Source organism: Candoia aspera, chromosome 1 (genome assembly GCF_035149785.1).
Source record: "Candoia aspera isolate rCanAsp1 chromosome 1, rCanAsp1.hap2, whole genome shotgun sequence".
Classification (NCBI taxonomy): Eukaryota; Metazoa; Chordata; class Lepidosauria; order Squamata; family Boidae; genus Candoia; species Candoia aspera.
In genome coordinates, this window is record NC_086153.1 from 311,617,460 (window position 1) to 311,644,600 (window position 27,141).

Sequence of the window (27,141 nt, forward strand, 5' to 3'; positions counted from 1 at the left end):
ATAGAGTTATACAACCTGTTCTGTACATAACAAGCAGTCGATAAAGCTTCTCCCCAGAACTTAAAACATAATCGTGAATCTTTTAACATGCATTCCATCGCATTTTGCAAGGTTCTGCCCTTTCTTTCAGCAACACCATTTTGCTGAGGGGTGTATGGGTTAGAAAGAATTTGTTCTATCCCTTTTTCCACTAGGAACCTTCTGAATTTGTGAGAAAGGTATTCTCCTCCTCTATCACATTGGAGTGCAGATACAGGCCTAGGGAATTTTCCATTTGCCCATGTCACAAAACCTTTAAATTTCTCAAATGCCTCATCTTTATGTTTTAAGATGTAGATAAATGTGTATCTTGAGAAATCATCAATGATGGTCATTGCATACCTTGCTTGTCCAAGACTTGGAGCAAAAGGACCAATAATATCAGAGTGTACAATTTCCAAAGGTCTAGTTGTAACTCTGTCACTGTGCTTACTCACAGGAGCTTTTAGTGTTTTGCATTCTTTGCAAACTACACAATCTAAGTATTTATCACAGGGTTTTATCTTTAGGTCAGCACACAGCTGTGGCATTTGTGCTATATACTTGATATTAGCATGACCAAATCTCCTGTGCATCAGGTGTACACATTGGTCATGATATGGTGTGTTGCCAACTGCAGCCTTGCAGCTTGGCTTCCTTGCATTTTGCACAATGTACAAGGAGTCTTTTAACATACCAGTAGCACACAATTTCCCATTTTTACGTATCTCACAACCATTTTTCTTAAATGTTATGATATACCCTGTTGCAGCCAATTGTGCCACAGATAAAAGGTTTGATTGTAAATTTGGCACATACAACACACCTTTTACAGTTTCTCCTAAGCAGGATAAATACAAGTCACCTTGTCCCATAATTTTGGTCACAGACCCATCAGCCAAAGATACACTTTGTCTTTCAGTTTTAGACAGTGACACAAAAGAGCTTTTACAATTACATAAATGACAACTGGCCCCAGAATCTAACACCCATACATCAGAATTACCCTTCTCAGCAACCTGTGCAATTTGGGTTGTCTGAAGAGCCTTCTTCTGTGTTGCCCTTGTGTTCTTCTGCTCTGTCTTTCTACCCTTGGGTCTCATGGCACAGTCTCTTTGCAAATGTCCAGCTGAACCACAAGTGAAGCATCGCTGGCTTGCTAGCGCTGTGGCCTCAGGTTCCTTTCCCTTCTTTTCCCTCATTTTCTGGTCTTGCAGCTTTCCAGAAGAGATGGGGGGGGATCTTTCCTCTCTCTTCTCCCATTCAGCGAGTAAGCGCTGTGTAACATACGATGGGGTGAGGTCTGCTTCAGGCATAGCCTCCAGGGTACAAATCAGTGTGTCCCACGTTGCATTTAGTGAGGACAGGAGGATGTAGGATTTTGTGAGAGGTGTAAATTCCATTCCTCTCTCCTGCAACTCAACAAACAGCTGCTGAATAAAATGCAGGTGCTCAGGAAGGCTTTCTCCTTCTGCAAGGTAGGCTCTGTACAGCTTTTTCGTCAGAGTAACTTTACTCCCTGCTGTTGCCTTTACATATAAGTCTCTCAAAGCGTCCCAAAGTTGCTTTGCAGACTGCATGCCTCGCACGTGGACTAGCTGATTGTCCTCAACTCCCAAGATAATGGTGGCTCTAGCCCGCTCATCCTTTCTCAGCCATTCAGCATTGGGATTTTGGGGGGTTTGCTCACCAATTGGCAGCCAAAGATCCTCTCTGCGAAGATACATTTCCATCTTCAGGGCCCAATTCAAATAGTTGGTCTCTGATAGGCGCTCCAGAGGCATCGCTGAGGGCTGGGAGGCAGCCATGGCTTCTTCCTTCTTTTGCAAGTCACCTCAGCTGGCTTCTTTGTCCTGTAGACCGGCAGTTGCTGGAAAATCTCCAGGTGGCTCCAAAGAAAATCTTCACAGGTCTTTGCTACCTGCCTTTAAATTGTGCATGAGGTGTGGAGTTGATCTCTCTTTTCTCTCTGGGTTTTACTGGGCTGTTTTACTGGGCCCATAACCTGTTGCAGATGCTGGGAAAGCCTTTAGCCCAGGAGAGGTCAAAAAAGTCACACACCAAGCATTCTATAAAAATAATTTATTTACAGAAAGCAAAAACAAAAACAAAACATTTAAAGGACTTAGCTCTCATTGAGAGCTACCTGGCTTGCTACATGCCGGCAGTGAGAGAAAGAGGAAGAAGTGAAGAACAAGTCCGGGCAGGTCCTCCCCCCAGGCTATTTTGCATGAAGCACGTGAGAGGAGACAATCAAATGCAACCCCTTCACCTGGCCAAATGATTAGGTATAAAAGTAGCTTAATCTGTTAGTAGGGAAACCTTAACAAGCTGCTGGTCCATATCTTCCTCCCCTCATTAGAGTGGGGACTTCAAGCAGGCCTTCTCATGATGTTCTTACCATATGAATAATTCAACATTGGTAAGAAGGTGCCTGATGTAATTTAGTACTGTACCATACAGAGCTTGTAGGTTATCACAAGCACTTTGAATTGGGCCTTGAAACCTGTACTGGGTAACTAGTGCAATGATTTTAGTAGTGGTGTTACTATATTAGGATGGGATTGTTCCATTTACAATCTAACTGCCACATTTTGGGATGCGTTGCAGCTTTCAGGTCATCTCCAAAGGCTGTCCATAAAGAACGCATTACAGTAAGCCAACCACGTAGTAATCAAAGCATGAGTTACTGTCACCAAGGCATCCCGGTTCAGGTAGATTGTAACTGACACTCCAGCTGAAGCTGGGCAAAGACCAAACCCCCTGCCATGGCCTCCACCTGCTGCTTCAGCAGTAGCCATGAGTCTAGAAGGATTCCCAGATCATAAACCAATTTCTTTAGGAGAGTGCCATCCTGTCCAGAATAACTACTGGGGCAACTTTCCTGGATGTTTATTGACAAAAAGTAACTCAATTTAGGAGGAATTCAGACTAGACTTATTTCACCCCAATGAGACCCTGAACCCCAGATGCTGGTTTGAGCTTTCCATGCCATCACCTATTGACTGTCACCTGCATATAGATGACACATCACCTCAAACCTCTGGATGGCGTCTCTAGGTGGCTTCATACAGATTTTAAGTAACATGGGGGAGAGCACCAAAGCCTGTGGTGCTCCACACTGAGCAATCATGGCCTTGAGTTCTGTCTTCCCATGTTTACAGACTAGACCTGCAGAACCACTCAAACTGTGTCCCTGACTCCCACCCCTTTGAGGTCTACAGAGATTCCATGGTTGATAGTATCAAAAGCCACTGAAAAGTCTAATAGAACAAAGAGGTGCAAAAGGTCCAGATGAAGATCATGCACCAGAACAACCAATAACATTTCCATTCCATGACCAGGGCTGAATCCTGATTGGCAGGAATCCAGATAATTTGTTTCTTTTATGACGCTTTGTAGCTGAGCCACTGGTACCTTCTTGACAAGGCAAAGGTTGTCAAAAACAGCTAAGTCAAGGGAGGGCTTCTTCAGGAGAGGGCACACAACTGCCCTTTTTAAAATATGTGGCATGACCCCCTCTCTCACATAAGCATTGATGGTTTCCCTGCTCCAGCTTGTCACATCCACCTTAGCTGCCCAGAGGAGTCAGGAAGAACATGGTGGTGGTGCTTAAACCACAGAAGATCCTACTCACTTCCTTAAGGTTAATAAACTCAAATGAATCCCAGATAACAACAAACATTAATTGCAGCACATTCTGCCCAATTGGCATATAGCCTAGAACAGATATGGACAATTTTATCTGCAAAAAAATTTACAACAAAAGCCCAGCAATCATTCCCTAAAAGGATTTGGTAACATGTGAATAAGGCTGAGAATCTTCAGATGCAATATGTGAAATAAGCACAGAGGAAAATTGACTCATTGCTACTGTTACCACCAATGTGTAGGCTTGAAGATAAGCTCTTACCAGTGGTTGATCTTGTGCACTTGGAGTTTCCACTGCTGTTGCTCTGGGAATATTGTAAATCACTTGATTGCCCTTACCCTAACCAAGGAGCCGCATATCATTGGTGACTGGGCAGAGGCTTCACAGAACAATCTCATCCAGCTCTCTGGCTGTCTCCATATTCTGGAGGTTTATCAGTTGGGGGACTTCCAAGATGGAACTAGCCACCAAGGTGTCAGGAAACTATCCCAGTGTCCTCTGGTGTCCATTGGGATTTGTTGTGCATCTTGGTAGGACCAAGCAAAGTGCCTAATATCTGTATGGAGGTCCAGAGTTATTATAAGGGCAGTTTGAAAAGGAAGTGATTTGCCCACAGAAAAAGACAGATGTCAATATCCTCCATCTCTCATTTGCTCTGAAGTAAAGACCAGTTCTAACATGTGTCTGCTTGTGTGTGTCAAAACCAGAATTACTTAGGGCAGGCCCGTGGTTTCCATGGAGGCCATGAACTAATGAGCTCACCAGATTCCTGTTCCAGGGCATTGAGATGGAAGACCCGCAAGATTATCAATCTGGGAGCTTCAATACAAGCTCCAAGATAATATTGGAGAGCCTGGGAAGGGCCACTGCTGGGCAGCTAAGAATTCAGTGCACCAGTAGTAGCCCTATCCTATTCCTACAGCCCAATTCCATGGAGAAGCACCTGCAGGCTTCCATGGCAACCAGTCACCTGCAGGCAATGCTCCTCATCACCACAGATCACCCCTATCATCACAGCCATGTCCCCTCCCCAACCAAGATATTCAGTTGTTGGAGGATCTGAAACTGTAATGGTATGTGGGAATGACCTTGGGGGACCGGGCAAAGAGATGCTGCCTAGATAAGAGGGAGCATAGCCCACAGTTGCAGAGTGGGCAGAGCAAGAGGCTCAGGAGGGACCCTCCCTAAGTTCTCAGGCTGTAAAGGTGACAGTGGGAGAATTGTACTTTCAGACTTGCAAGATTCCGTTGATGTAGCTTTACAGTAAAGTAGAATTAGCTTATTTGGCCTTATTTCCTGTCTGGTCTACCTGATGAGGGTAACGGAGACTTAACTGGGCACATTTTTGACAAGGCTAAATTCCCATCATTTCCTAGCCAGGTCTCATAATATATCCCACATCAGCATGTATGCCCACCAGGATATTTTAGATAGATGCAATCTTACGACTTGGTCTAGCATTACTTGTGATTACAGCTATGGATTATTTACAGATTTCTAATATTTGTAAATATATGTGGAATAAGGTTTTTTTTTAGGTAGTTTAGATTGTGTTTTTTTTTAAATAGCTGTCATTATACTGCTATGGAAACACCTCAAAGCTTTTGTGAAAGAACAATAAATTACTTTTGTTTCTGTAAACTCTTTTGGAGAAAAGGATATTTAGTATGTAAATAGAGAAGAGATATAATAGTAGTTGCTCAAATTGCCCTCATCTGAAAGAAAAAAAGCTATAAATCGACAGTCAGAACTTTAAATTCACTTGAGAAGTTAGATGTTTTAATAATGCAAATATATTGACTTGGTACTGAAAACATATGTAATTGCCAGGATAGTAAATAATACACAAGTGAAGCAGCTAGTATTACACAAGGCAAATCACTAGTCTATAGTGAAGTGGCCAATTATTTTACTTTTGATTGCTACAGATAACTCTGCCCCACAAACACCATAGAGAATTTTTAGGAATTAAAACGGTGGGTGGCTGCTGCCCTGTACTTTATCTGAAAGTGTAATCAGCTGTCCAGAAAAAGGGCAAAAATAAGCTCTGTTTTTAGGGAGTAACCTCATCAGTTTTGTCTTCTGGTAAATGGATGATATATGACTAGGTACACCCAACATGACAGCCATGTTTGTGAAACTGCTCGTAACATGGTTTCCAAATACCAAACATACAGAAGACCAGAAATAGATTGGGGACTCCAACATCTTTAACATTACATTCTATGTACTCAGGGCATGGTAGGGCCACAGATATCAACATAATTTTTTTGAATACGAAGGATTGAACAATAGATTGCTAGTATTTATAATTGACTTGACTGCTCTGTAGGCATCTTATTGCATATCTCTCAAGGAGGCGGATGTGAAAAACATACTATCTCTTGTCTTACCTGAACTGGATATGAGACATCATCTCTGAGCTCCTAATCCCTGACTATAAATACATATAAATGTCTGTGTGTCTATCTATCTATATAGATCCCATCCCGTTTGCACTTTTTTATAACATCATTTTGAAAATTCCACAATGTCACCTTTCATTCTGAAGAAAGTGAAAAGGAACTGAGTTGGAGGTAGAAAGGTTTAAGTTAAAAGAGAAGTCAGAAGGAAATTGCAGTAAAGGTTAGGGACAAAAGGATGCCACTATTGACAAGAGAGAAGGGAATAGGTAAAGTATCTCTGGGATGTCAGCCAAAAACTTTTTAAAATGTAGTTTTAATTTCATATTGTCTATAATAAAACAGGCAAATGTTTGCTTGCAGGTTATACTGTTACATCATTCATGAATTTGAGACTTATATGTCAGCACTCTAATGTTATTTAATTATGTTTATCACTTTCTCTTGAAGGAAATGTTACAGAAAAAGTAACAATTAAAAGCAATCTTCAGTGGAAAAAATAGATAAGACAACAGTATGTCATAAAACAAGACAATAAAGCAGAGTTTTATTTAAACAATTAAAACAATGTTCATTTTTTTTAAAAAATGTAAAGGCAATCTGATTCTGGAGTAGTTGTCACCTTGCACATTTCAGGGGAAAATGGTATATTTTCTGTTTTGTTTTAGACAGCATGGGATTTCCGGGGTAAAATGGTCCATAATTGCAAAACTTGCTGGGGTAGGTATCGTAGGGTGCTTTTTCCATGTCAGCCCATGGAGCTTTCTGGCCCTACTCTTAATGCTTGTTGTTATTTTATGTTCATGTATCTTCTCTGAACATGGAAACAGAACTTAAAATGAGAAGAATTGGTATCTTTTTCTCACCTTTCATTCTCCCTTTGGGTGCTGTTACATAATGACTTCAGAGGCAATAGACAATAGGATTAGGAACTCTTCCTTTGAATACTTTATATTTGTTTCTGTTCTGAGATTGCTTTGGGCCACAACAGCTTTTGGACTTTTATTATAAACTCTGTAAAACATTTTCTGTCCTTAACAAAGTACGCTTCAGACTTGCAGCTGGTACAGTATTACAGAATTGTCTAAAATCAAAAGCTGGTAGGATACACCATTTTCTCCTTTGCTAGATGTCACAGGGATATCAATAACAATTTCAATCTCTTCCTGGGCTATATTTAAACATGTAGCATTTAATTACTGAGGATTAGTTTCTTCCATTCATTAGTGTTGCCCCTGAGCATCCTCAGTCACCGAAGACTCAGTGATACTGACTGGCAAGTATTCCATATTTTCAGGTTGAGGTCCCTGACAGTTAGACATTTTGGTAACTAGGAGAGTATAGGTAACTGCAAAGAAGAAACTACAGCTTTTCAGATACATATAAAGCCAAACTTTGATTCTCTTCCTATAATTTGGGCTTGGTCGACTGCTTTTTTATCTGCTCTATCTTCCTTTCCCAATTATTGTACTTCTTTTAGAAATATTCCCCTTTGTTTAAATTACGGTATTGTAACCTTCTGGACCATAGTGTATACATTTTCCAGCTTATCTCTCTTGCTACAAAGGGCATGATTTCACAGGAATTTGTACTCCAGATCAGCCTAATTTTGAATTTTACATTTAGAGAAGATGACAAGTTCTTGTGTATAATTTCCTGTACTCCAGTTCTGCTGAGCTGGACTAATAGCTTATTAGTCTAGTATTCTACTCCAACAGTAGCTTGGCTAAACAATCTAGATATTCGGTCATAGGCTTAGCCACTCTAGTAGCTGCTCACACATAACTTAATTCTATTTATAATTTTACTCATTATTCATATTGCATGTTTTAAAATAATCTACTGTCCCAATGTTTTATATTTTATATACATTTTATATATTGTTCTGTGAACGTTTATGCAATAATGCTGTATTCTGCTATGCCATACGAAATAAAGTAGCCTATCAGATGCCTTTTGGAGGCCCACAAACAAGAGATGAGGTCAGTGACATCTCCCACTGATGTTCTCTAGCCAGTGGTATTTAGAGACATGCCAATGTCTAATCCTTGATAATATTATTTGCCACAAATTTGATTAATTCTGTTGTAAGTATTTCTTCTCTGTGATTACAGTTTCCCTTGGTTGTACAGGAAATTTTAATCTTGTGACAAAGTACCAAATTAGGCTGCAGATCTGTTTGAAATCTTAAGAGCAGATGCAACAGGGGTGGGCAACCTTTTGGTAGCCAAAATTGCACTTAGCATTGGGATGGGGTAGGGCTAAGGGTGGCAAAGATGGAGCCACAACATGCATGAGGGTGGACAAGAAATTTAAGGGGAGTTTGAGGACTATTTTTTAAATGGCAATATGCCGATTTTAGGACTTAACATTAGTTTTCATCAGCGTAGGAAAAAATTGTTAATTTTCAGCAATCATGATCAGAGGATCCAAGGATCGCAGAAAGAAGTTCCAGGAACCCTGGGCCATATATTGCCCACTGTTGAGCTAAAGTTATGTAAGATTAGTTAGTAGATAAGAGGACTACTATTGGTTTTCCTGTGAACCAAGACTCTCCTTGAATGAATGAAATGAATGAACAATATTTTAAATAGAGTCAGGTTGAATATAGTAGAGTGGCTGGGTTCTATTGATAAACAACAGGAATCTGGGCAATAACTTAACACACCTAGGAAGGAATGGCTTATACCGCTAGTTGAGCATTGTAGCACTCCAGTGAAAAACCGCTGCTTTTTGCTCCAGAACATGGTTTTCCCAAGGGAGGACAATTATATTAAATTATTGAAGCACACTAAAACTGTAATGGTTCTTGATACCCTTGCACATGTTGGTGAGGAGGATCAGAAATACTGCAACTCTGATTTCAAAATAAATAACTTGTTAATGTTGCACAGAAGAGACAGATAAAGATTCTCTGCTTTTTTCAAAACATACTTATATTAAGTCTAAAATCTGTTTTGGTAATGAGCTAGGATTCACTGCTTAGTCCAGATGTAATTACTTAGAATAAAAAAGTGTGATCTTGTAGGTGCACTTTTAATCACCAGGGGACAGTTTCATCATGTTATGAGAGGGAAGGGGAAGCATTACATCCAATTATTGCATATTAGGAAATGTTTTCCATCTTAGCCCTGTAAGCACACTTTATAGAAAAACAAGGCTTTCCTATAGACAACACATTCATAATACGTATTATTTCTCGAAATATAAACGCAATGAAAATACTGAAAATATATTTGCTTTCCCACCTTAACATTATTAATTTAATAAATATAATGGCACTGAACAGAAGATAAAATTCAAATCCACATAGCTGAATTTCCTGTGGCATTAATTTACAGCACTAGGAGGGTTGTTTATAAAGGCAATTGGTATTAAGCCACAGGATTCTGTGAAGATTATCACATACAATTAAATTTAGAAAAGAATGTATCCATGGGAACAGCCAATGCCTTACTTGAGAGTATATGCAAATCCTTATTTGATTTAAGAGAAAAATTCAGTGTCCCTCCCACGCCATCTCCTAAATCAGCAACAAAATAGATTTTCATCTATGGAGATTTGCTAACAAATATATTGCACCTTTTATTGTTTTCTTAAAGAAGAGAAGTCCAGTGGTTTCATTTAATGAGATAGCTTCCGACTCTTATGGGAGACATTGCTTAAATGTTGTTCAGTAGTGTACATGATGGTTATTTGCATAATTTACCTTATTTAATTCTCTCAAATGTGCAATATTCCCTTGAACTGCAGTAGCATAGTGGAAGACTGACTAAAATTTATTGTCCATTGTACACTCCTTTTGTTCTATTTGTGCAGGTTTCTGGTTGAAAAAGAAATGGAAATTCACAAGATCCTTCAGAGCAGATCATTGGTTTAATAGCTCCACCCTCCATCCTTGATGTCAAATATATAAAGCTTTTTAATGCTTATTTTCTTTAGTCACCTTTCACAATGTTGTTCATTTTTTTCTGTTATGCTCCCTTTTTACCTTTGGACATCTGTTGCATAATCCTGCTTTTCTCTTACTTACTCTCTCTCTGTTTCAGAATTATTCTACATGTCCTTAATATCCTAGGTACAAAAAACTTAAGATTCTTTGTTGATGCCATATTCCCCTTCCCTGTCAACAAATTATTCTAAGACAGCTATTACCAGCCTGGTGCCTTCCCACAGTCATGCATGCTGGAAATGATAAGATCTTTAGTCCAACACATTTGAAGGGATCCAGGTAGGGGCACAATATTCTAGTGCTATAATGTTATTTCAAAGATGTCCACTTTATCTGTTAAACTGCAGTATCTTGCTGCAGAGACAATATGATACAGTAATAACTATTTACAAGCTGGCAAAATGCATTTAGTGCCACCTTTAAGTAATTTCATAACTACAATTTTGATTACAGAGTAGGTTTAGGCTAGTTTAATTTCATAGCCCACCATAGGACAGAGTCTGTGACTACACTGAATACATTTTATCACCTTTTCATTTGTGCTACTTCCTGAATTTCTTTGTTTGAAATTCTGTATTATTTTTATTTAAAAATTTTTAATAGCTGAGGTTTCCTCTGCTATGCATCTTAATGTTCTTTTGCAGCCAGATGTGCTGTGTAATGTCATGTCTTCATGTAATTTTTCGTAGCTTCCTGATTGTCTTTCAAACTTCTAATCTTGGCATTTTTATAACTTCTATAATGTCATTCCTGCCTACTTTTTTTTCTTGTAATAGGTGAACCGGTGATATGATTCTAAATATAAAAAGCCCATCCCCTTTAATGGTACTGTACATTTTTTTCCAAATGCGATAAATCAACCTTACTGTGTTTTGAGCAGCTCTCCTGCTCATTCAGCTGAGTGGGGCCCTGGAATTTGACTTTGCCTTCAAATTCTTTTCTTCTAGCACCTCTGCTCTACTCTCATGTTCTCATTTTATATACCTTTGGCCTCCTATTCTTCTTTAGGAGGGGGCAAACCACAGCCTCTTTAATAGGCTGGGGTACAACCCCATCCTTCAGAGATGCATTCGTCACCACCAGTACCCATCCACATGTCATCTCCCAAGAGGCTTTTACTAGCCAGGAGGGATGTGGATCCAACACACAAGTGGCCGAGCTCACAGTCCCTAAGATCCTGTCCACTTCCTCAGGGGCAACAGGGCCAAAGTGTTCCCAGATAACCGGGCAAGAAACTACCCTAGGCATCTCCACTGGACTATTATCCATGCTGGTGTCATGAGTAATGACGGTGAGCAGGAGGGGGCCTCTATCCAGGGGGGAAAACGCATGCGTAGTACTGAGGAATTAAGCAGCCATTCAAAGAGACACAGATCAGGCCCGCCTTAGCTTTTGGGGTTTATATGTATGGGTTTTTCCCACGCTTATTCAGTTTGTTAGGATTCTGTTTATGTAGCTGTAATAAACACTAGAGAACTACTCCTCGTCTCAGTGTGTGTCTCACTGTTAGGACAGCTGGCATCCAACTGGGAATGAATCTGAGTGACTTTATCTGTCAGAAAATCCGCAAGTTCCTCAGCATGCCCCTGCAGGTACACCCCCAAATCCTCCTTACCCAGAAGGAGACCCCAACTGGGTCCACCACTCACTGGGGGCGATCTGATCTAATAGGTCCTGCCTCCCTGCGGAAGGGTGTGGCCCTGGAGAAGCTCATAACCACCAGGGCACGATCTGACCATGACAGGGGGACCAAAGATAGGTCCACCAGTTCCAGATCACATAAGCAGTGCTCCGACCAGAACACCAAATCCGGAGTGTGGCCACTATTCCTAGTTGGGCCCTGGATGACTCCAAACCCCAGTGTTCCTACAACAGTAGGAGTATTATCTGAAACCTTTTTTTTCTTGTACCACACTGATTTGTTGGAAACCAGAGCAAAACTGATCTTTTCTTATGCAACACTGCAGTTCTACAGAACTAGAGGGCGGTTCAATTTTTCCATGGGTGGGAATCTTCTTTCACTCTGTGTCCTGGCTCTTAACTTCAGCTTCCTGATTCTGGCGTCTGTAGACATGGTTTAGTATGTATCTCTCCCTGTCCCCTGTTGCAGTTGCCATAGCAGCATTCGACCATAGTTATTGGTATTGCTGGCTACAAAAATACTAACATGCTATCCTTTCACTTTTGCAGCTTGAAAGAGGATTTCAAATTTAAGAGAAAAGGCAGCTATGCATCTGGATGTTCCTCATAATAACCCCTCAGATGTTAATTTTTTTGACAAATGATCAGAGAAATGTGCTTGACATGAACTAAACATGTGCATGGGAGCACCAACAATTTGTTTAATACTCCTTTTACATGGAGTGAGGTGATTTTTGTTGCTTCAGAATCTGTGGTACCTTACAGGCTGGGCAGTGATTGAATAACTTCTGTTGCACTTTTTTACCAGTCAGTGGGAGGAGAGCACTGATTAGTTCTGTCTGTCTGTCTGTCTGTCTGTCTATCTATCGGTCACATTTATATGGCCGCCCATCTCACAAAAAGAGACTCTGGGTGGTGGACAACAAGTATATAAAAAACAACAAGTATATAAAAACAATCATTATAAAAAATCTAAAAACCACAAGATATGGAGAAAGTGAATATATCAATCACAGTGGAGCCATCTAAGAATGTGTTTGGTTCCCTGGGACCCCCAGGCCTAGTGACATAACCAGGTTTGAGGGACTTTGGAAACATTAACAGGGATGGAGCTAACCTAACTTCGGGATTGGGGGAGAATATTCCATAAGGCGGGCGCCATGGCAGAGAAGGCCTGCCTCCTGGGACCCACCAAATGTAAGCCCCTAGTGGAATGCACCTGCAACATGCCTTCTCTGCCAGATCTAATGGTTCAGGCTGATGTAGTTGGGGAGAGATGGTCCCTCGGATAGTTCATAGTGTTCGGTTTTTTTAAGGTCAGATAAAATGATTGCAGCTTGTCTTTGAACTGTTTTGGAGGAACTGAGGAGTATAAACAGTGGTTTCCTTTTTTATTTTTCTTGTGTCAAATTTTACATTGTAAGATCCTCAGAAGACAGGAACTGTCCTGAAATATTCTGTAAATTGATGGTGTTTACAGAAATAAGAACAGAAGTGACAAAATTCAAATGAATGTGCCTCCTCTAAATTTTACTCATGTGAAATCATTCTGTATTATTCAAAAGTCTTGCACTGAAGCCTTTAATGAATGCTCTCATATTTATTTTACCATTATAATATTCCATTTAGCTTACAATATGGGAATACTGTGTACACTAGTGTAAACTCTTCCAATAAAATCAATCTTGATGTTCCTTCTGTTGTTATTTTAGGAGCACAGCTTTTTAGCAGCAGGAGTGAATTTCGAATCAGCACCCTGATATTTCATCCTCTTGATCCCAATGTTTTTGTTTGTGGAGGATTCAGTCCAGAAGTTAAAGCCTGGGATATAAGGTCTTCTAAGGTAAAAATAAAATAGAAACCAAATTATTTGTACTTGCTTGATAAGCATCCTGGAAAGAATAAATGTATGTGGGTAGGTAATTATTTTGTTTTGGAGAGGACAATTGCCATTTTCTGTTGAAATCGCATGGGAACATGATTATTTTTTCTACTTTTTTGCACTGTGTTGTAAAAGCAAACAGCTAAAATTCTTGATGCATTCTCTCTAAAACAAAAAGTGGACAAAGGAGAAAAAAAGTAGGAGCATGTTTGATCAGTCTCTTTTATATTTAATTTCATCATCACTCTACTGCTGTGCATATTCTGGGAGTTGTGATATCTATTAAAAAGTAATTTTCACCCATAGAAACCGATTTATTAGTAAGGCATCATTTATTTATTTATTTATTTATTCATTCATTCAATTTCTATAGCCGCCCATCTCAACCAGTGACTCTGGGCGGCTCACAACAATAAAAACCATAAAACCATAAAACAATTACAATTAAAACAATTACAATACAAAATAAATATACATGGCTGCCAAGTGAACAATGTAAGATGTCAATACAACCAAGAAACATTACCACACTCAAGGCCCCAGGCCCGGGCACATAACCAGGTCTTCATGGCCTTACGAAAGGCCAACAGGGTTGGGGACATCCTGATCGCTGAGGGAAGAATATTCCAGAGGGCAGGCGCTATGGCTGAAAAGACACGCCTTCTAGTCCCCGTCAACTGACATTCTTTGGCCGACGGGATCCGTAGCATGCCCAATCTACCAGATCGAATTGGACGGGTAGAAACAACTGGGAGAAGGTGGTTCCTTAGGTAACCCGGTCCCAAGCCATGAAGGGCTTTAAAGGTGACAACCAGCACCTTGAATTGCACCCGGAAGCACACCGGCAACCAATGCAGCACCTGTAGCAGCGGTGTTACGTGTGTCGAATATCCAACTCCACTTACTACCCATGCAGCTGCATTCTGCACCAGCTGAAGCTTCCGAATGCCCTTCAAGGGCAGCCCCATGTAGAGCGCGTTGCAGTCATCCAGACGGGAGGTCACGAGGGCATGAGTGACAGTGAGTAGAGCCGCCCGGTCCAGGAATGGGGGCAACTGGCGCACAACCCGAAGGTGTACAAAGGCCCTCCTAGCCACGGCTGCCACCTGCTCTTCAAGCAGGAGCCATGAGTCTACGAGGACCCCCAGATTGCGCACCAGGTCCGTCTGGGGCAGTGCAACCCCATCCAAGACCAATGATGGAAAAACCTTGTCACCAGAAGGCCCACAAACCCAAAGCCACTCAGTCTTGCTTGGGTTGAGCTGAAGCCCGTTGCACCCCATCCAGGCCCTTACAGCCTCCAGGCACTGGGTCAGGACATCCATGGCATCACTCAGGCAGCCAGGGGTGGAGATATAAAGCTGGGTATCGTCAGCATATTGATGTTACCTCACCCCAAACCATCGGATCACCTCCCCCAACAGCTTCATGTAGATGTTAAATAGGAGAGGGGAGAGAACCAACCCCCGAGGCACCCCACAAAGAAGGGGATGTGGGCTGGACCTCTCCCCCCCTATCAACACCCACTGGAACTGACCCCGGAGGAAGGAGGAGAACCAGCACAATACTGTGCTGCCCACCCCCAACTCCCGAAGCCGGTCCAGAAGGATACCATGATCGATGGTATCGAAGGCCGCTGAGAGGTCAAGAAGAGCAAGGATGGATGCACTGCCCCCATCCCACTCCCGCCAGAGGTCATCTAAGAGTGCGATCAATGCCGTCTCAGTCTCGTAACCCAGCCTGAACCTGAAAATGAGCAGCAATTTGTGATTTTTAAAAACTGTCTGCTGTTTTTTTTTTCCTGTTCACCTGCAAGAACCTTTAACATTTATTTATGGATTTCTGATGTTAGAGTCTGGATCTACCATCATGAAGTTTGATTCAAAAGACCACTCTGTTTAACCGAGGGAAAATTTGATTAAACACAGTGGGACTTTCTTCCAAGCAGTCATGATATTGATGCACTGTTACAGAACATATAATGTCCAATTTACAGGAAGTACTGCACAGAAGGTGATAATTAACTATTATTTCATAAGTTATATAATAAAATAAGAGATTGCATATAAAAGGAAACTGACTAATTAAGCAATAATAGCAGTCTATCATTGTAGTAAAGGGCAGTGATCAGGTTCCCCAGAGAATAGTCTAAGGCAATTGAATATGATGTAAGTTATTTTAAGAACTAACATTTTGGTGCTTTAATATCCATAGAGAGATTATAATCATAAGAAAGAACTTGTCTGCTCTAACCACATATTTTGAATATTCTGGCATTTCTGTCAGCCTTAGTAAAATCCACACTGCTGCTCCCACTGGATTTTCTATCAATATTCAACTTGGAAGTTTCAAAACCCTTTTTTGTATGATTTCTGAGTTTTTTCTCTATTAATAATATTTTTACATCCTATTTAACTTTAAATCTCTCTTGTTTCAAGTTTTTACTTTTTATATTCTTACAATATTTTTGATTTAAGGACCTCTTCATCCAAATATCTATGCTAATCTTTTCAGTGTTTCGGATACAATTATTTGCAGTCAGATTAATTCTAATATTATGCAATTCATGTCACTTAGCAGGATATGTATGTTGAAACATGGATCTTCTCTGTGAAGAGTGAATTGTTAGTAGTAGATGGGTAGGGAGATAAGGATATGTTTTAATAGCAAAACAGGTATACTGTTTTTCTGATAAAGTCACTCAGATTTGCTTGAGTCTGGATTCCACTTGGTTAGGATCTAGTGTGGAGACTGGGACATCTTGCCAGGTTATCTGGGATTCATCTTGACCTCTATCCTATCTACTTCACTGAGGAAATAAATAAGATGCTCTCAAGGATGTCCTCTGCTGTTTGTAGCCTAAACCAGTGTCCCTCATGGCTTCTTTGTGTGCCCAGAAGGGGGTTTATTTTCTGGATCTGGAAGATTATCAGTGCCTCCTCGTGGGAGAGAGTGTTTCTGGCAGCTTTGAGGGAGGCTGTGGTACAGGAGTACCTCTCTAGATTCAAGCTTTCTATTTTAGCAAAGGTTTTTTTTTTTTCCTGCTATTCAATTGTGTCTGGTTCTCAGCAACTGCCTGGACAAGTCCCTGCAGTTTTCTTTGCGAGATTTCAGAAGTGGTTTGCCATTGCCTCCTTCCTGGGGCTGAGAGGGAGTGACTGGCCTAAGGTCACCCAGCCGACTTTCATGCCTAAAGTGGGACTAGAACTCACAATCTCCTGGTTTCTAGCTTGTTGGCTTAACCACTAGACCAAACTGGCTCTCGGCAAAGTTTGTAGAGACAATGTAAAGGACTGTCAGTGCTTTGAGCTTGGCAAGGTCAAGAAACAAAAGCAGCAGGGATTTCACAAATGCTTTTTGTTTTTGTAGGGTATAATAATAAAGTAGGGTGTAATAGTATAATAATAATCTTGAAGATCTGTTGGAATTTCTCTTTACCATGTGTCCTATGTCGACTGCCTAACTTGTATTTTTTACCTTTTACCCTTTTTTCCTTCCCAAATTTCTCCCCCTTGCAGAAGGGAAAGATTGCTTAAACAAGCTATCTCTTCCTGAGCTGTTCTTCAGCACAGCACTTCCCTAAAAGGTGCTAGCCACAGGTTAATTAGCACCCTTGGCCAGCTTGTGCTGCTGACAAAGACCCTCATCAGTTTGACCCTAAAGGCTTTCTTAAGGGCCAGCATTCCTTTCAATGGGTGTTCCCCCATTGTGTACTCTAAGGCATTCCCTTTAATGTGTATTCCCCCATTGTATACTTGCTTACTTTCTTGTAATCTCTTCCTCTTCAATGAATGTAAATACAAATATTAATTTCCCCTCGATACTCATCCCAGAACTGAGGTGAGGATTCCAAAGGGTGGGGGAAAAGGGGCCATAAGATCTACCCCTTTTTCCCAGCTTCCTTGTGAGTTGAGTTCTAGAACATGAACCTTCCTCATTGTTTGGGCTCACCTGGCTGTTTGGGGTCGTATCCTCCTGAAGCTGTAAGTATTTGGGTGCATTCCATAATAAACCTTGCTTAAGATTTACCAGCAACCTGGCATCTCCTTTGGTGTTCTCTTTCTTTGGTATCCGACCTGCAAATTCTAAATTAAGTGTCCACACGCAGATGAACGGAACTCTGTCTTATACTTAACAAAATCAAGATGTGGTTGTTTTAAGTCTCTTTCTCTAACTTTCCTCTTTCTCAAAACTGAGTAACCTTTTCCCCTCCCTTAATGGCTTATTCTCCTTTTCCCCTTCCCAAGGCCACTTCTTCATTCTTTCAGGGTTCAACTGTAGGGTGCCCTAGATGAAATGGCACCCTCAGGATTTAGGGCCGGGCTTTGGTCACACTGGTGGACTGTATTTGTTGAGATCTGGATGGGGGTAGTTATTTATTTATTTGTTTGTTTGTTTCTACCATTTCTGCACCACCCATCTCGCAAGCAACTCTGGGCAGTTTACAATGCAATTAAAATAACGAGATTAAAATAATAAAAACAAGTACATCATAAAAATATAAATATAAAATATATTTAAAATTTATATAAAATATAAATTCCTCAGGGCCACATCACAGCGCCAACCACCCCCATGATTGACTATCCCCCCTCCCACCCTAAGCGAGGTAGCAAAGCCAGGTTTTCACTCCCTTTCGGAAGGCCGGGAGAGTAGGGGCCTACTTCACCTCTGGGGGTAATGTGTTCCACATGGCGGGGGCCATGGCAGAGGAAGCCGTCTTCCTGGACCCCACCAATTGACAATCTCTCATGGACAGGGTCCGTAACATGCCCTCTCTGCCTGACCGGGTGGAACGGGTATGTCTGTCCTGGTCCTATTAAACCTATCAGTAGCTTTCAGTACCGTTGACCATGGTATTCTTCTGGACTGGCTTTGTGGGCTGGGGATTGGGGGCATTGTTTTACAGTAGTTCCAGTCCTTCCTTAGTGCCTGGATCCAGTCAGAAATGGTAGGAGAAGAGAGGTTGACTCAGTGGCTCATAATTTGCGGGGTGCCACAAGGGTTGGTTCTCTTCCTCCAACTCTTTAATATCTCCATGAAACTGCTGGGTGAGATCACCTGTCAATCTGGGGTGCAGTATCATCAGTATCTCCTTGATATTCAGCTTTGCATTGCTAACCTGGGCCGCATTGATGAGATAAATGAGATCTTATCCCAGCGTCTGAAGGCTGTGAGGATCTGGATGGGAGAGAACAGGTTAAAGCTGAATGGTAGCAAGATGGAGTTACTGTTTGCCCATAAGTATGCGTGGGAGTTTCTAGTAGTGAGTCTTGATGGGGAAGCACTAGCCCTGTAGAAGCAGGTCCATGACTTGAGGTGCCTTCTGGACTTGTGGCTCCTGCTTGAACAGGGGATGGGATGTACATGTAGGTATATTGATGGTGCCATGTCTTGACTGAAAACACAAATAATTTAGGTAGATCATGCTTTCACCCTGCACAATATGTACACTGAATTAAATTGTTTACCTATATTTAAATTATGTTAAATAAATTTTAGCTTTGAAATAAAAAAAAACGTCACCCGTCTACAAGTACACAGTAGGCATATATATGCATGTGTGCATTTGAACATACACATACGCAAGCACTCAAGTCTTATCTCAACCTTTTCCTTTTTCCCACTCTTCCAATGATGTCTGTTCTCTGTTGTACTTTATTTAACCCTTGGCGGTGAGCAAAGTTCTCCTCTTGCTTGGACATATTGGTGTTTAGGCAGGCAAGTATCAGTGGCTGGCTAATCCTTCTTTCTTCATGTCACTGCAAGATTTCAATAGCTGATGGAATAAAAGCAAATTAATCAATAAGAAATACAGCAAGAGGAGTGAAGACTGCAGCCCCCGGCCCCCCCACCCCATGCTGCTGCTGATCACTAACGCAGCTAAGTGACATGCATTGTAGCAATGTATGAATCAGCTGACATTTTTTCATACAATCCATTTAACTGAATACCATTTTGTGTTTTGCCTTTCCCTTTAAAAAAAAAATGTTTTGTTTAGTTTTGCTTTGCTGTTATGTTGGCCCTCTTTCTTTTCACATACTGCTAGACTACTGTTACTACTGCTACTACTAAGTCTACATTGTAGCCTAATAATTTCTATGAAAGTTGCAGAATGCTAAAGTATCAAGCTTTTTTTTTCCACTATTTTTTTCTTCTTTGAAAGATGTATTTGATTAGTCATAAATCACCAGGCCTGAATTCTTGCGGCTCTGTAGCACATGATATTTCAGTTTATATCTATTTCAGATTTTATTTATTTTCCACAATTATATTGAATCTGATTGTGCAAAGCAGGAAGCACATTTTCCTCTTTTCTTTTTCCATTCTCATATCCTTACAGTCATGGAATGGGAGGAAAAAATGTTCTGCCTGGTATTTCATAATTGGGATGTCACCATTTATTTATTTATTTAAATTTAGCCACCACCCATCTCCCCCAAAAGAGGGACTCTGGGCGGTTTACAATAAAATCAGGCTCCAAATATAAACATTAAAATCTCATAAAAACAATTATTATAAATGTGCTCAATTTACCTTTAATTTGGAAAGTGCTGCCTGGTGACTTCCCAGTTGCTTTGCCACTGTGATACACACATAGAGTGCCTGTCCTATAATATATGTATTTTAGGTGGTGCTTTCTCACTTTGAATGATCCATAAAATAATTTTTTCTTATATACATGCTAAAGCTTGGATCCTGTTTTCCCTTAAACTGCATTTTTAAGGCTTTCTGTTTACCACTTAACTCAGAAGAGCAGCTGATAACTCTCTGAGTCTGTATAATTTTAAAAAATCAATCTCTCCTTTTTCTCATATGTGTTGGCAATTTTACCAGTCTTTGATTTTTGCTTACTTTAGTTTACTAGAAAACTCATATTTACTCTATAATTCCACAAGGATGAATTTGAGAGAGGTTAATGAGAACGGTAAGTTTCATTCAGAAAATGAATGAAAATATCTAGTCCTTATCATAGGTGAAGACATGCTTGAAAGTTTCTGACTAATACCTGCTGATAATCCTAGAACCAGAGGGAGTAACATAATTAGATTCAGAGTTACAGAGTATATGTGGTAACATTTTTTTCTTTTTCCTAATGAAAAGCTTCATACTAGTTTGATTAAAATTTTAGGATAGCTAATTGTGGCCAATTCATATTTCTTGCTGGCCTTATCTAGCTTACTGTTCACCCTTTGTGCTCATCAGCCCCCTAATTTAAGGACAGAAGCCCAGAACTTTTGTTTTCCTAAATGAAATACATCCATGTGCATTGATTTAGTTGGCCATCTAGGCCATTTTGGTCCAGTAACAGTGGATAAAAACATATTTTGAGATCCCCTTGAACATAATGCCATGGTTTAGTGTTACATACGTAAGTTCAAATTTCCAAATTATACTTTGTCCTGATCACAACCTTTAGGGGAGAGTGAGTGTTCACATTTACTTTTAAACTACTTACTTTAGATATTACAGCGAAATCTGATTTATTTAAAGATAAAAGGAGATACTAATCAAAGCAAATATTTGTAGCTCAGGGTTGAACTGTGGAGTCCTTGGTGCTCTCTGAGCCTTGTTGTTTTCTTGCAGACGTTTCATTGCCAGACTAGGCAACATCTTCAGTGCTTGAAGGGAGTGGAGTTTGCTCTCTGTTTATATACAATAGTTTGCCCTGACAGTGTTGGTGGGGGTGTTGTTCTCTCCTTGGTAGTTCCTTGATTAGGCTGTTGTTTACTGCTTGATTGTCTGTCTGGTGTTAATCCTGGTGTTAATTTTTGCTTATCTGGGTGTTGATTGTTGGCAAGGATGTGTTCTGGTCTTTTTGTTTCCTTCTAGCTTTTTAATTGTCTCTTTTGAATGGTATGTAAATGTTGTTTACCTCTATGTGCCTGTTGATGACTAACTTTCTGAGTGCCAAGCTTCCAGGAATTCCCTCTAGATTTTGGATTTGGCTTGGTCACAGCTTCCCAGTTGAAAGTATGATGTTTGTTGAACTGTCTCCAGTCAAAATGTTCAGCAACATCTTCAGTGCAAAGAGGGAGTGGGCCCTGCTCTCAGTTTATATACTGTGGCTTGCCCTGCTTGTTTTGGTAGGGGTGTTGTTCTCTCCTTGGGAGTTCTTTGATTGGGCTGTTGTTTGCTGCTTGGTTGATTGCCTGGGTTAATAGTTCCTTGATTAGGCTGCTCTTTGCACTGAAGATGTTGCCTAGTCTGGCAATGAAACGTCTGCAAGAAAACAACAAGGCTCAGAGAGCACCAAGGACTCCACAAAAGGAGATACTATCACTCTGCTCCTCTGGCATGGATGCAAGAAGGAAAAAAAAAATTACAGGCTCAGAAATAAAGGCTCCTTCATTTCCTCTGTGTGTGTGTGGTTGTCAGAGAGAAGCCAACGTTACAATTCAGGGGTAGTGAATGTGGTACTGATGGACTCCAACCATAATCATTAATTTATTTGAAAGCAAACTCCCTGCCATGTACTTCACCTCTCATCTTAGCTTTATCTAGTTTTTCTTGGCTGATGGACACCCTTCCAAACAATGAAGTAGCAGCATAAAATGTTACCCACTATTTATATTTTCTAAGAATGCTTTTGGGGCCTGTATGGCCCTAGAGGCCTTCTTGTAAATAAAGATGATGCCAAAGGCTGGTGCTTGTCTTTCCAGCATGAAATAATATACATTTTTAAATTTAGAAGAAGCAAAATGCTGCCATGTTCCCTTCCCAACCAACTTCCAGTCCTTGGATCCATCAGCAAAGATGTGGGCAACCTGTGGGCTGCATGTGGCTCTGAGGTTTCTTTTCTACAGTCCCTGGAATAGCCACAAGTTCCTACCACTGAAATTTGGTACCAAATGACCATATTTCAGTGGCTAGATTTTTCATAGTTCTCCCATGAAATAAGTAAAGTGTGTGTCCTGTCCCTCAGATGAAAAAAAGTTGCCTTCTCTTATAATAGCATATCCAGAGTTCCTAGGAGGAAAAGTACATCTGTCATCAAAGCAACAGAACTCCTTCAGAGTTGCTCTAACTTTGGCTTTATTACAAAGATAACCAAAACATCACTTTGATAAACTTCTGTATGCTGCCAGGTTCTTATTAGTTTTTGAGACTGACTGCCTCATTGTCATTCCCATGAAGGATGCTGTCATTTAGCCCCAACATGGAGTTACACTTCTGTTTATTATATTTAATATTTCAGAACACATAGTTGCCTTTGCTGTAGATCTGATTTTGATATGATAGAAGGCACTTTTCTGGATAAAGATCCCATGCATTTGTCACATTTAAAAGTTTTTGCCATTGGCTGAACACATTGTCATGTTCATTGTTCCAATGTTACTGCTGCATCGTAACGTTTCGCATGTCATTTTGCTGATGCGTGTTTCCTTTGGGAGGAGAGGAGGATTCTGTCTCATGGGATTGTTATCTGTTTGCAGCTGGATTGGAATGTGTTTGGGTTATCTCGTGTGTTCAAGGTTTCTTTCCCAGGACATCAGCAGAAACGGTTACCAGCACCTGGGGGGGGGGGGGGAGTTTGAAACGGCTGGGCGAGGGGAGGGATTACGTTTGTGCCGAGGGTTTTTAGTTTGTATTTGGCACGCTTTTGCTCATTCTCAGCTTTCTCTGTATTTGCATACTATTCTTTAATAAATCAGATATCATTAAGTTCCTGCTTGTGGGTCTGAGTCTATTAGGGTAGGCAATCCTTACACACATGCTGTAAAGTAGTGCTAAAAGATTGCAAACCATCTTAACTTAACTTGCATATAGACCAGGAATCTCAAATTTAAATTGTCTTGAGTGCCACATTAGGACTAGTTCATTAGCCTGAAGGCTGCAACTCTGAAGTCTATTCTTACATTGATTCAAAGTCTCTAGTTAGTGAAACATTGAAGAAAATGAGAAGTATAATAATATGCCATTAAACATACATCTATTAAATAGGCTATTTTTAACTTCAAAACACTACTTGTGAAAAAGAGCTGTGAAACATAGCCATTTCACTTTTAGCTGGCAGTGTTTTACATTAACCAGAACACTATATTTGGTGTTTTTATTAGTTTGATATCTAAAATTTAATAAAATAAAAAATATATTTTTTTCAAGATCATATGTAGAATGACAGAATCTAAGAAACCCATTCAAGAACTGTCCAAATCCTCCCCTCCTCCCTACCTTGCTTGCTTGCTTGTCTGGCTGCATCCTTCCTTCTATCCTTTGTATAACAAACACATCTTGCTTGCTGGCCCACTATCTTTCCCATTTCTTGCCCAGCAGAGACAGCAGGCAGCCAGGTCTGGATCTCCTCCTTGGCTGCTGCCTCTCCCTTGGGCTGCCCCTGTCTGCCCTGCCCTAGCTGGGCCCCCTTGCTGTCCCAGCCCAGAGACTTGGTGCAGTGACAGAGCACCAGAGTGGGTGAGGGTTTCCAGAAGGTGGTGCTGCTTGCTGCAAGAGGTTTCTGACAAAGTAGCCTGGCCAACGGGAACTGCTGTTCCTGGGAGATCTGCTGAGGCCAGCTGAGATGAACCATTCTGCTGCTCTTCTTCCAGGAGAACTTCCCATGGACTTCCTTGGTGCCCTGGCCTTCCGGGCAGTGTAAGTGCCTACAAAGTATTGTGGGCCTCAGAAAAGGACTTAGAAAGCCACATGCAGCCCGTGGACCACAAGGTTGAGAGCCCTGAGGTAGACAGTTTTTAATTCAGTCCTTGGCAACTCCACAAAAGTCTGAGAAAGAGTATGTGAAATTTTGGAAAATGCTACAGCTGTCACTTGCTTTATACGTTTCCAAGATTGGGCAACAGCTTGTCCAGAAAATAAGGGAGTAAAAAAAAAAGAGGGTAGGGCCAGTATTCTAGCAAATAAATCCTCTTGCTTTTTAATTTCATTGATACACATAGTCACATTTTGTGTGATTTTTAGACAAAAAGTTTTCTGAAAAACCTAATTCTTTTATATTTTTGGCCTACCTCAATCAGCAATGAAAATATAAATCCTCATTCTAGGACCCTCAGTTACTACCTTCTTTGCTTCTTCGTCACCTTTATGTTCTCTCTCTACCCTCTCTGCCGCTAATTAGCTTCTGTCACTCCACTTTCTTGTCTAGCATTCTCTGCACTTTCGTGCTTTTCCCCATCTGATCTTTCTAACTCCTCTCCTTTCCAAGATTCCTGTTGCCAAGCAACAATTTCCTGTACAATGTGTTTATTGGAGCTCTCCCTTTCAATCAGAAACCTACATATTGTTTGTGCAGCTTGAAATCATTCAAAAATCTTGTGGCACAGTGTTGATATGAGATGTTCCTTCCACTTTCTCCCACCCCAAAATTTTCATTCCAAAGGCAGCAGCAACCAGAAGCAGAGGGCTTTTAATATGTAAAGCAGTATTTATTTTGACTATAGTTCTCCTAGCCAGTAGTTTACATTTGATTTCTCTGGCAATGTCCATGTCTTCTCTTATTGAGTTATCCAAGTACAATTATTTCTTTGCAGAAATAAAGCTCAGTTTAGAATTAACATGCAAATATTGAAAGGAGAATCTTAATAGCTTTGTGTGTTTTGCAAGAGTCTTGGCACATAGCAACAAAAGCAGTCTCTTCATTTTCATACTATTCTGTTTGAGAATCCTTTTTATTCTTCCCAACCCACTGGAATGCTTGAAAGGAAATTATGCAAAGGGACTTGGGACCTCTGTCTCTTGTCAGTCAGCATAACTCTCCAAAACAGAACACAGCAAGGTCAAATTTGGGTCTGTGCAGGAGAAGCTGGCAAAAAGATTGAGTTTAAAAGTGGTTGGATTCAACCAGGGACTGCAAAGAAAAATCTGGAAAAAAAATTCCCAGTGCATCTCTATGGGAGACACTGATGGCGTCTCCCATAGGGTAATGCCAACGATTCCATTCTAAGCCTCTTTTTCCTTTTCCCAATTGTGTGAAGCAGACAAGCGTATTCCATGCTTTGCAATGTACACATACAAACACACATAGATGCAACACAAAGGGAGAACAGAAACCCACACACAAAACGCAGAGGCAACATATATGCGCTTATCCTGATTACATCTTTACAGACACATACATTCAACACAAATGCATCATGTTGCTTTGTTGCACAGAAGAAAATACAGATGCTCTCTTTAATCACTGTGATAATGGGGTTGGAAGAATCCCATAAGCCATGCTGTACATGCTTTCCCTGCCTGATTATTCTTCCCAACCTGATGGAATGTTGGGAATTAATTGTGGGGATTGTGATTCTGTCTGTCTGTTCATTTATCAGTCACAGAATAAGTCCAGATTTGGTGTGGCATAAGCCAACAAAAGGAAGCCGGTTTGAAAATGGGCCAGATGCAGCTGGGGACTGCAAAGGAAAAACTCCAGATAAAAATCCCCCCTCAGTGCACCTCTGTCATGTGCGCCGTTTCAATGTATTTGATGCATCGTAACGTTTCGCATGTCATTAATTGGATGCGTGTTTCATTTGTCTAGGGAGGATGGGAACGATTATATTTTGGCTTTGCTTTGGAATGTATTTGTGTTATCTACTGCGCTCAAGGTTACTTTCCCAGGCTAGCAACTCTGACGATTGCTGGCACCTGTGCCGGGCGGGGCTGTTACGAGGGAGGCGGGATACGTTTGAAGCAAGGGTTTAAGTTTGTATTTGGCGCGCTTTTGCTCATTCTCAGCTTTCTCTGTATTTGTCTTTAGTACTCTAATAAATCAGATTTCATTTAGCATCCTCTTGTGAGTCTGAGTATTTGGGGCTAGGGCAATCACTACAACCTCTATAGAAGGCACAGATGGATTGCAGCTTGCCAAGAGATCTTGTTTTTAACGAGATAATGTTAAAATGTGCTTTGAAAAATAAAAACATCAAGAAATCTAATAAAGTCTCCTTTAACAGAAAGGATCTACTATATAAGGTCCAATCTTCCTTCTTGAAAGAAATTTGATCAATGGTTAGAAAGAGAACATCAAAAGAAGTATCAAAAGCAGACTTCTGGTGAATGCCATGGTGAACTGATGTCTCCAGAATAGAGGGACAACACTGTGGCCAAAAATGGCATCCAAATGTGGATTCGGACTGCTGAAATCTCTCCGGAGAAAGAAGAGATCTCAAGGTTACCCACATGTACTCTGGACAGCTGTTTTTTTGTGAGCAGATGGCAGGAACTGTGTTTTTGCAGTTGGCTTGCAATCAGTTGGGAGTTGCAGGATTTCACCAAGCTTATAGCCAGTTACGTAGCCTGTACAGACTTTAGGTTTGCCTGAGGCTCACCTCTTAATCATTTTGGCTGCTTTTTTTTTTTTCTGTCTGCTTCTTGAAGATTGAGATCCTCCAGACTGGCAAGTCTTATTGAAATCACTGGGTGAGTTTTCTTTAATCCTTTAAAAAAGAAGTTATAACTATGAGTTTAAAGATTTGTTAAATATATATATATATATTTTCCAAATATACAGCAAAAGGATGATTAGTGTTAGCTTTAGAAAGTTTTAAATGGATTAAGGGCTCAGATGGACATGATTTAAGACTTTGAAGTTAATTGAAAGAATCCTGCCAGTGGGAAAATGTCTATGTTTATATTTGGAAACAACTGA

The 27,141-nt window shown here is 40.6% G+C and overlaps 1 protein-coding gene across 1 annotated transcript in view; it reads left to right on the forward strand.

Annotated features, from left to right (window-relative positions):
- The window catches only part of WDR25 (WD repeat domain 25), a 90,100-nt gene that overhangs the window by 48,074 nt on the left and 14,885 nt on the right, over positions 1-27,141 (forward strand). The window contains exon 4 of the mRNA XM_063290323.1: positions 13,378-13,508. Within this exon, the coding sequence (XP_063146393.1) occupies positions 13,378-13,508 (131 nt within the window). The remainder of the gene's footprint in view (positions 1-13,377; positions 13,509-27,141) is intronic.